Genomic DNA, 11,121 nt, shown 5'->3' on the forward strand with positions numbered 1-11,121 from the left:
TATGCATTTACAGATTAACGAAAATAATCATATAACTCAAACGCCATCCTGCTGTTGATTGAGTATAAACGGAGTACTACTATACGAGTATGTGGGATTTAGTCAAGTGGAAAAGATTGGTAAAAGTTCCAATGACATTAAGGAGAGATGATACACCAAATTAAACAAACAAAAATATAAAACCTTCATGTTCAAACATAAATAAGTAAAATTGGAGTATCCTTACAACCGCAAAGCTCTCATAAACCACACAACTTATGCTTTCTAAGATGCAGTCTCTTTCTTAAGTTTTGCAAGCTCCTGCCTGACAACACCGGCCTTCTGCAAAAGTGAAAAAACTATATTTCAGACTTCTAGTAGATGTTCAAGAAACGAAAGCATTCCACTCCCTAACAGGCATTCATATTGAACAATACATATAAGTAATGACATAGTGTGATTCGAACCTTGATCTTGGCAAGCATCAGCTTGAAGCGGTCAAAGTCATTAAGTGAGGCTCTTCTCTTCTGAACAATGAGCTTCCTTCCCCATGAGCTCTTTTCCCATTTTCCTTTGACATCTGCAAGAGCCATCAGAAAATTATCAACTCCAATCAATGCACATCTTAGTGAGGTAAGGTTTTCTTAAAATACACACCCGCGGCTTCCATAGCAGCAACAAGAGCTTTCTTCTTTGGAACTCTTTTGATGTCAATCTTGATGTCTGTAAGAGAAAGCCTCTTGAAGTTAATCTGGCTACGTACCATGTCCGGGGAATCAACAAGGGCCTGTCAATTAGGCAAACAGATGATGAAAAAACAACCATTACAGCACTGATATGATAAAACAGTGCAGACAATAAGTACTAACAACAATTGTTGATATTCAAGCGCATCCTTCAAAAGGTGCACAGGATGTCAAGCATCAACAACTCAACAGGTAGGGTAATTACACTTCATAAAAAAGTTTCATCTTTGTTTTATGCTAGTACAAAAAGTTTGAAATTTGCACACATGATACAAAAAGTAATTCCACATATTAATACATTCTGTTAGGCGGGTAAATCTTTGGCTATGTAAGGGCGCAAAACATGAAACAATGATAGAAATTTTTCATAATAACATGAAATTATGATTAAACTTTTGTACATGAAACGAGAATGAAACTTTTTGTATAACTTCAAATTTCTTGAACCGAGTTATAAGAATAGTGTAATCATTCCAGAAGGATTATCAGCAATACGAGACTGGACAACATATATAAAAAACGAATGATATGGACAAGCAGAATCACATTTCGACAGAACTAAATCCACGTGCATTAATGCAAAGATTTAAGTATTTTTGGCATATCATTTGATAAGAAAATCCTAATCCTAAAGTAGATGCCAACCCAGAATGAACATCAAACGGATAAACCACGCTGAGATAAATCACAGTTTACAAACACAATCTTACTGAAGAAACTAAAATATAATGTACTACATAGCAACCAGTAAATTATCGCGATGAAACGAAAACAGTTAATCAATAGAACGTGGTGAATTAGTAAAAAATAGTATGAAAGCTAAAACTGTCCTATTTCTTAATGACGAAATTCAACTGGAAAAATCAACTTAGCAAAAAAAAATTAACTAATTCATACCCGGTTCTGATCGACGATATCGACAATGACGACAAGCTTGCCGTAGTCCTCGCCGTAATTGACAAGGGCTACCCTTCCGATCTCCGCGAACCTCTTAAACGTCTACACGGAAAGATAATCAAATCAACACTCATAACGCCAACCATTTCAATACCATTATTTTAGAGATAGAGAAGGAGACTAACCATGATGAGCAGCAATCAGCTGGGGAGGAGGAGATGCAGGGTTTGGAGTGAGAGCAGAGGGTGGAAGCGAGGTTTTGTGAAGCGAATTAGGGCTAGGAAGAGTATATGGTGGGTTTCAGAATTTGGGCCTAAAATTTCAAAGCTCGGCCCAGTTAGTTACATAGCTGGTAATTTAACATAAATACTTTTATTTATTGATAACAGTGGTAGTGATGCTAAACTTGATTCCATAGAGAAGAATCGAAGTGCGAAATCGTTTTGGATGGAGATGGACTCCATTGAAGATATCTTCGAATCTTCGTTGAACCTCGAGGAATCGCACTTGAAAGAAGGCTACGACGAGGGCTACGCCGACGGGTTAATCTCGGGGAAGGAAGAGGGGGAGCAAGTCGGGCTGAAAACCGGGTTCGAAACGGGCGAGGAATTGGGGTTTTACCGCGGCTGTGTCGGAGTGTGGAGCTCCGCCATTCGCGCCGACCCGAATTTCATGTCGGCCCGGATCCAGAAGGCGATCAAGCAGATGGATGAACTGCTGCAGAATTACGCGATACTGGAGCCGGAAAACGAGGCCGTTTCCGACGCCATGGATGCCCTGCGACTCAAATTCAAGATTATCTGTGCTAGCTTGAATCTGAAATTGGAGTACAAGGGTTATCCTAAGTCGTCTGATGCTGCTGGAGATATTGGATTTTGATTTTCATTTTCATTTTCATTTTCATGTTTACGCCAACTGTTCGACATATGTTCTAAGAGAAAATCTTGTTGATTTCGGAAGAAACTACCTGATCCTAATTGTCTATTGAAGTATAAATGTCGTTGTTGTCGAATTTGTGAGGGTGATAGTGATGAAACTGAGGAATCCAGCCATGTCAAACTATTTCATCATAATAATTTATGTTTACATTCATTTTCTTTTCAGATTATGAAACAGTAGAATGCATCAGCATTCAGCAACAGGTTAATTTTGCACAAATTTATAGGACAGGAATTTTTCAAAACAATAAATCTATTCAACCAAATTTTGTGCAACCAAAAACCAAAACTGATTTATTTGAAAAAAAAACTGGTGTATTTATGCATTTAATTAAAATACATGGACACATATATAATATATGAAATGTGCACAATATTATGGTCATATATTAATAATTTGTGTATATTTTTTTACTTTTTTGAAACAATAAAATGTAATTAATGCATATTTTAATTCAATAAAAAGGTAATTCAAATATAAAATAAAAAATTGAAAACGAGACCAAAACTAATCAAGTCTTTTTAACTTGTCTACTAACTACATTTATTATTTTTATATATAATTAATACATCAAATTTACTAAGAGCATCTGCAACGGTGGACGGACGGCGTCCGTCCGTCCGTGCCAGCGGCACGGAAGAGCTTGTCCGCCGCTGCGCTCGCGCCGCTGGCACGGCGCTGCTCGATGCATCGAGCAGGTGACGTGGCGTGCTGCGATTGGGCAACGGCATAGCCGTTGCCTTTGATTTTTTTTTAAAATCGGTTTTTAATTAAAACATCAATTAAAAATAAAAAAAATATATTTTTCCACTTCCCAAAAAAATATATCCGTTTTTACCGTTTTCTAACACTTCCCCCCCAAAAAAATACACATTTTCATCTATAAATACCCTCACTTTCACACCAAAAAATTCACACCACATTCTCTCATTTTCATTCTCATTTACATTCTCTCATCTCCATTTCTTCCACACATACAACATAACAATATCCGGCCAAGGCGATCACCCTCCGGGCTCCCACGGTTGGAACCCCGATTGGTTCGGTTCACAACTGTTTCCTAATCCGGAAACGGAATATTCGGCCCCTCCTCAAACCCAAAGTTCGGGCGTTCCGGATGGCTACCGGCCATACCCAATCGACGACCAAGATGCCCCCGAAGAGCGATACGGGTGGAGACCCGAGCCTAGAGCGAGGTTGACCACCCCCTCCCAAACTCCGACTCCTCCTACTCGCGGTGTCCGCACACCGTACTCGCCGGCGAAGATGGAGCAATTGTTCAAGGCGTATTTGTCAATCTCCGATGATCCGGAGGTTGGCACGAACCAATCAGGCGATCACTTTTGGTGGCGCATCTGTCGTCGGTACAATGAAAACCGACCGGAGGGAACAATCAAGCGCAACGAGAGTATGGTGCGCAACGCCATCTACCGAGCCAACGAAGAAATTAACAATTTCCAGGGGTATTACCTCCAGGAAGAGCGGTCGGCGGGGAGCGGCCTGAGCGAGGTCGATATCATCAGTTCCGCCATGTCGACCTACTAATCCATGAACTACAAGGCGTTCAAGTACCTCAACATTTGGCAGGAGACGCGGTCACATCCGAAGTATAGGAGAGGCGTAACATCCTGATGCGAAGCATATTTCCTACATTTTGTCCCCTTAGACTAGGCATTTATATGTAAATTACGACTCATCAAATCGTGTTTTCATCATTATTTAGGATGTAAATTACTTAAGTTGCTTCCTCGGCTGTGGATATATTTAAGTAATTTACACCATCTGGCTTACCTCAATTTATTCCTGATGCTTACTCATCACTAATTGACCTGTATGATCATATCAATAATTAGATTCATGTTTTCAGCATTACTCTTGAACATTTGCAGGAGACGAAACACATTGAAAATGGAAATGGCTTTGGGAGAAAGTGTAGTGTACGGGAAGAGGCCGTACTCGTGCATGACAGACTGCGCAGCTCCTGAGATGAAGTGTGTGAAGTGTAGAAGAAGAGGCGCAACTGCTTCTGTGCTTGGCAGCACACAACAGGTGCAGCAGCAAGAGAGTGACTTGATTTCTGCTCCATATTATGCGTGGACAGAAACCCGCCAGGGTGAGTTTTGCACCAACAAACACACCCGGCCGGGTGCATTTCGTAAGGAAGACGGAGTCCAGAAGATGAGGAATTGATATCACCCGGCCGGGTGAATTTGTTGAGTTAATATTCCACCCGGCAGGGTAAGGTCGAGAAGGCATTGCAAAGTCCAGCAAGGGTCGAATTTCTGTCACCCGGCCGGGTGATTTTTCAGTTTCAAAATACACCCGGTCGGGTGTTTCAAATTTAACTGCAAATTGATAGTTACTGTAGCAGTTGGGCTTGAAAGAAGAAAAGGGGGCCGGCGGTTTAGAGGAGAGGGGGACGGTTTTGTTGGGACGAATTGAGAGAGAAATCAAGAGTAGAAATCGAGAGGAATCTGGGGAGAAAAGGAAAAACATCAAATTGGGAGATTAAGTTTATATAGTTGGGTGGTGTACGAATTTGGACAGAAGACATATTTGTGAGAATTTTGTGTGTGGAGTGCTACGTGTCTTGTTGGTGAAGAAGTTGGAAAAATAAGAATTCTCCAAAGTCAAATTTGCATCATCTTCAAGCTCCATGGTTTCAAGGAATTTTATCTCCATTAGCTTTGTTCCTAGTTTGATCATGTTAGGCTAAGAACTTCATTGTTGCTCCAAACATGTTGTTAGACAAATACATTTCGTGATTTATCCTATGTTCGTTTCTATTTCATAATTGTCTTTGCTACTTGCCTTATGAATTAATCTATCTCTTTAGGTGCATCTTTAGTGATAGTTTTACAATCTTGTTTTGACGCCTCTTTAGCTTGAAATAAGATAGATAAAAGTAGTATTGAATTATCATTTGAATTCGTTTAGATGACAAATTGATAATGGATGTTGAGCATAATTGAAACGGTTCTATAAATCTAGCGCTTCCGTAGGATTTTAGAATTGTGAAACTTGGTTTTATGAATATGTGTTTAGCTATTCTTTAACCATTGGTGTTTAGCATGTTTAGTGCCTTCGCCTTTGTTTGCTCTTGTTTGTCCCGTTTATCTTGAGGTAGAATCGAATTATAAGATAAATCCTCTTGTTGTCTACAATTGTTTGGAGTAACAATTTCTTCTCTTCGTTCGTCTTGCTCGTTTTATTCCTTATAATTGTTTTAGCATAATTTTTGAAATCAAAATCTTCAAATCAAAATACCTTCTTTTATGTGTTTTCTTTATGTTGAAGTTAATTAATCTTTACCTTCCCTGTGGATCGACACCTAAAATAACTACACACGAAGCTGTAATCAAGCAGTGAAGTTGTAATTTTTGGGTTAATTAATTGAACTTGAGTGCAAACTTATATTGTTGTGATAGACCTAAAATTACACATCACGTCCTCCTCTAGCGGCTCATCCAAACGGTCAAGGTCGGTAACCCTATCCGACTCCGGCTCCGAAGACGTGGTTAGCCAACTCGCCGGAGCTAACTTGGGTAGCCCCGACGCCTGCCCGAGCAGTTCCCAACGTCGACCGCAAGGAAGGAAGAAGGCGACGGCCAACCGTCGTCGCGCCGCGCCTCCATCCGGCGATGCTCCCGACCCCGCTCCCTTTTCCGTTCCCTATGCGCCACCTCCACCCCCACCAACTCGTTGTGGACCCTTTTGGCCCAACTCAATATGGCCGATGGGTCAACTATGACCCCCTAGCAACTTCGATCGCACGAGGCCATGATATTGGGCCTCCAAAAACAATTGGGGGTAGTGCCACCGGATGAGTAGTCTTCCACGGGGATATTTTTAGCTTTAATTATGTCATTTTTAATTTTTAGTATTTTAATTATGTAATTTTTAATTTTTAGGATTTTAATTATGTAATTTTTATTTTTTAGGGTTTTAATTATATCTTTTTTATTTTATTTGTAATTTGTAATATTATTTCTTTTTTTAAATAAATTTTAATGTTATATAAATGTTTTTATTTAAAATGAATTGTGCTCGTTCTTGCGGAAGAGCACAGCTGTGGGTATTGTGCTCTTGCCTAAGAGCATGCAGGAATAGTGGCGCCGGGCCCACGACCGTGCTCGTTGGCAAGAGCACAATTATGGATACTCTAATATAACCTTATTTTGATTGTATAAAAATTGGTTGTTTATCATCCCTCTATTCAAAAACGTTGTCAGTATTCAAATTCTGATACAGTGCTCGTATTGGAGGTTGTCGAAAAATACTCCGTAGCAGCATCAAATATTAAATTCTATAAATCCCAACTATGATAAATTGATAATATAGTTTCATAAAAGTTATGAATAATTGGATTCTCATTGAAAAGTTTCATCATGGTCTTCTCGTTTCATAGTAGATGACTACCACGACTTAGTAGACGTGCTAAAGTTATTCTCTATTTCCAACTATGACACATTGCATTATTGCCTTTAGGCCATCCACAGTAGGAATAGCCCAGCAATAGCCCAGCCATAGCCCAGCCACTGCCACATCATCAGCACTAAAAATCCTCCTACCACATCATCAAAACAAGCAAATAGCCCAGCAATAGCCCAGCCATAGCCCAGCCACATACTATCCACATCATTATTAACAAATATATACAAAATGAAATAATTAAAAATCACACAATATACGGAATTAAATTTACGACACAAAAACGAGAAAATTCACTAATATTAATAAAATATAAAAAGTACATTAATTAAAAAAAATTACATAATTAAAAAAAACTAATGGCGGTCAATCCTCCGTGCCCATAACTCTTCAATTAAATCCTTTTGGAGTCAAATATGAGCCGCCGTTTGGCGCATGTCGGCGTGTGCTTGTAAGAGGCCGGCTTCATCGTGAGGTACCCCACTCCGTACGTTGGGGGCGGCCACGCCGTGGCTTGGACCGGCTTCATTATCGTCGTTGACCCAATTGGTCAGTTCGCCACCTTTGAATAGGTGTGTGGCCGGGTCTGCCAGACGCGCCTCCGTAGGCCAACTGCCGGATTGCCGCAGTGCACTTTTGAATAGGTGTGTGGCCGGGTCTGCCAGACGCATCGTGTCTGAAGCGGAAATACAGATATCGAGACTCCAAAGCGTTGACAATACGCATAAACAGGTTCTTGGTCATCCTAAAACGACGCCTGAAAAGGTTGGCGTTGAACCGAGGCTCCTGTGCGAAGTAGTCTTCGTATAGGCGCTGATGTGCAGCTACGTGATCCCGATCAATCACACTGCGGCGGTGGACCACTGGGGGAGGTCGAGGTATCGCCGGCTGCAAGGCTATTTCCATCTATTGGTTTATCGCGTTGGTCGTATAGGCGTCCAACGCCTCGGCCATTCGACGTTCGTACTCCTCAGCATCCCCTCCGCTACCACCACTACTACCACCAGCATTACTCATTTTGCGTTGTTGATCTTGAACAGAAATTAAGATAGAGAGAGTACTCGTTAAAACAAGTCGTGCGAATGAAAATGACGAACAAAGCGCGTATATATAGTGTTTCGAAAAAAAAATTTATTTTTTCGCGCTAGGCGGTGCGCTGGGCGATCCGGGCGCTGCAATAGCGCCGAACGGACCGCCCAGCCGACCGCCCAGCGCCACATAACCGCCCAGCGCTGCGCGGTTTCTCTCTCCACTCAGCCGCTGGGCGGCTGCAATAGACCGCCCAGCGAACCGCCCAGCGCCGGCGCTCGGCTGGGCGGTCGCTGGGCGCCTATTGTGGATGGTTTTACAAAAAGTGAAGCATGGACAAATTTGCCTATTGATAAGAATTTATCGTTAATTGCCGAGGGGTTATTATTTATCGATGAACAACTGACCGCACTTATTTTTGCCGTGATACATACGCACCAAAATCATTGGAAATAGAGAATAAATTTTTTTCCTATAACATTCGTTGAATTTTAATATGAACCGTTATAAAAAATTCATATTATTAAAATGAAAATTATTACAATGTCAAGTTCCAAAAAAACGGAATAAAAAATTTATAACCCCTGCCAAATCAACTTTTTTGCGACCACTCCTGACTCAATTTGCCGTCGCCATTTGTTTCGGAAGTTTGATTTATTTTGCAGATATTTTGTCGTCGCAATCCAATCAAATCAAATACTAGTAATAGTATAAAAGGGAGTGGAAGAGCGCTTTTCAAAGCTAGTCGCAAACGACACTGCTCGTAATTCAATCTCCGAGGTACGCTCGGATCTGTAGTCCCCTGCATTTATTCACCAATTTATGTTTTCACTTTGTTAATCTGATATTGCTTGCTTGTTTCTTTTCTGTGATTATATGCTAAATTGCTTGTTATGAATGATCACGATCTCTTGCTAACCATATCATGTTTAGGTTCAATATGATCGATCAGTTCTTCTGAACTATAAGCATCAATTGCATTTCAAGTCCGTCGAATTTGGATTCGTGTTTGTGTATGTTTGATCTAGTTATTTCTCCGTAAGTGATTTGGAGTTGGGAGATCTAGGAGCTTGTTATTTAATATGGAGTTCAAGATGAATCTGAAATTAGGCAGAACAGTTTCTTATTAGAGATCCAGAGTTGCGGAGGACGCAGCCTGTTTTTCTTTTACCACCCTGTATTTTTTTAAGGCAATGCTGTCTACCATGTACAGTAAAAGACGAAATGGAAGGCACGGTGTTCACCCCTGCATGGGAAGGGATGCAGCATGTTAAGTCGGAAGATGGAGTAATGCTAACTAAGCCATTCTTGGATGTATGCAAGCTTATCTTACCTGTGATCGGTAATTCCTCGTGTGCATTTTGAGCTTTGCACTGCTTCAATGTATTAGGAGATATTCATTTGTTAATTTTTGCTTTCCTGTGATGTGAAGGAATTGAATTGATGAATAAGATTTAACTAGCCGTGAATGTCTGCAGAAAAATTTGGAGCTGCTATGGCACTTGTCAAATCTGACATTGGAGGCAACATAACTGTAAGATGATTTTCCTCTTTAGTTTACATACGAAACTGTCATCTACAGAGGTCTATGGATATATTCTTTTATCAAATCACATCTTCATCTTTGTGTTGTAGAGGCTAGAGAACAAATATCTGTCCAGCCCAACGAAGTATACCCATCTATACACTATGGTACAAGAAGAAGTTGATGCTAAGACCGCTAAAGGCTCATCTAGTTGCACCAATGGTCTCCTGTGGTTGACAAGGTAGAAATGATACAGAATCAATCACTCACTCTTCTCATTAATTCCTAATTGGCATCCTATATTGCTTCTTCTGTAACTTCATTTTCTTGAGTGTACATGTCAGAGTACGCACGTGTAATCTATTGTTACTTATTTGGCTTGGAGACAGACTTAAATTAGAATTTTGTAATTTGTAGGGCAATGGATTTCTTGGTAGAATTGTTCCGTAATTTAATTCATCATCAAGACTGGTCTATGTCTCAAGCCTGTAGTGAGGCCTATGCGAAGACTCTGAAAAAATGGCATGGTTGGCTGGCTAGTTCAAGCTTTTCTGTAAGAACTCTCAATACTTTATTCAGTTAGAGTGTTCCAAGCATCAGTTGAGTTTGAGTTGCTAGAGAACAATATTGAAATCGGGTATTAAAATTTGATGGCCAAGGTGGAATGTCCTTGCTTGCTTATCTATTTTACCACTTACCGCGTCCGAACATTTTTTTTTTTTCACATCATGAAGTCAGAAAATCAACTGCCACCAAGCATGTGATTTTAATCCGAAGCTTTGGGTCATGTTCTGTTCTCTACACTTTGTTATAAATTAAGATCATATAAAGTCCATAGAACCTGAGAATGTCAATGCAGAGGGACTGAAAGCTGTTATTTTCAGTTCCAGATATTTTTTACTCAATGTTCGCATTCGGAATTTGTGATCTGTAGAAACAGTTGTTAGGCTCTATTGCATCCTAAATCTTCTAAGCTCATTGTACCCTAACAAATGCTTATTCTGGATCAAAATTTCAGGTTGCTATGAAGCTCGCGCCTGATAGGAAAAAGTTCTTAGATGTTGTTGCTGGAAATGGTGATGTTAATAGTGATATTGAGAAATTCTGCACCACTTTCTCACCATTTCTTGAGGAGAACCACAAATTCTTGGTATGATCTTTGAATGTGATAAGTATATACTATTAACGTTCAAATAAACTCCGGTTATCTATCTTTCGTGTTTTAGGGTTCGATTAGGTTCATTTTCTCATTTTGATATTGTTGTGGAATGATATTCAATATTAGAAGAATATTAAACCTATTTTTGTTCTTCCTTTCGACAGGCTAGCGTTGGCTTGGATAATCTCAGGGCTTCTTAGATGAATGATGAGTGAGGAAAATTATCTTCCTGCGGCTATAATTTTAGTACTACCTTGTGCTTACGTAACCTTGGCTTGGGTGTACGTGGATTTATATTTGAGTATTACAGTATTTTAGAACTAAATTAAATAGCTTAAGACAATCCAGATTTTTATCTGACTTCAGCTTTATAAATTTACATCTCAGTTTTGCTGTTGACCTCTGTGTGTGTGTGT

General features: G+C 40.0%; 3 protein-coding genes across 3 annotated transcripts; 2 read left to right on the forward strand and 1 right to left on the reverse strand.

The window, feature by feature from the left end:
• Positions 1-116: 116 nt before the first annotated feature.
• Positions 117-1,947, reverse strand: LOC121792650 (60S ribosomal protein L14-2-like). Its single transcript, XM_042190673.1, has 5 exons — positions 1,808-1,947; positions 1,623-1,724; positions 637-766; positions 447-559; positions 117-321 (listed from the first exon to the last, which is right to left on the reverse strand). The coding sequence occupies exons 1-5, from the start codon at positions 1,808-1,810 to the stop codon at positions 265-267; spliced, it is 405 nt and encodes a 134-aa protein (XP_042046607.1). The 5' UTR covers positions 1,811-1,947; the 3' UTR covers positions 117-264.
• A 122-nt stretch (positions 1,948-2,069) lies between these two features.
• On the forward strand, positions 2,070-2,725 carry LOC121792649 (protein LTO1 homolog). The gene has a single exon (XM_042190672.1). The coding sequence runs from the start codon at positions 2,070-2,072 to the stop codon at positions 2,499-2,501; it is 432 nt and encodes a 143-aa protein (XP_042046606.1). The 3' UTR covers positions 2,502-2,725.
• A 5,868-nt stretch (positions 2,726-8,593) lies between these two features.
• Positions 8,594-11,104, forward strand: LOC121792652 (glycolipid transfer protein 1-like). Its single transcript, XM_042190678.1, has 7 exons — positions 8,594-8,801; positions 9,235-9,363; positions 9,500-9,555; positions 9,657-9,787; positions 9,964-10,099; positions 10,565-10,696; positions 10,870-11,104. The coding sequence occupies exons 2-7, from the start codon at positions 9,246-9,248 to the stop codon at positions 10,903-10,905; spliced, it is 609 nt and encodes a 202-aa protein (XP_042046612.1). The 5' UTR covers positions 8,594-8,801; positions 9,235-9,245; the 3' UTR covers positions 10,906-11,104.
• The last annotated feature ends 17 nt before the right edge of the window (positions 11,105-11,121 follow it).

The sequence above is a fragment of the Salvia splendens genome, chromosome 2 (assembly GCF_004379255.2).
Source record: "Salvia splendens isolate huo1 chromosome 2, SspV2, whole genome shotgun sequence".
Taxonomy (NCBI): domain Eukaryota; kingdom Viridiplantae; phylum Streptophyta; class Magnoliopsida; order Lamiales; family Lamiaceae; genus Salvia; species Salvia splendens.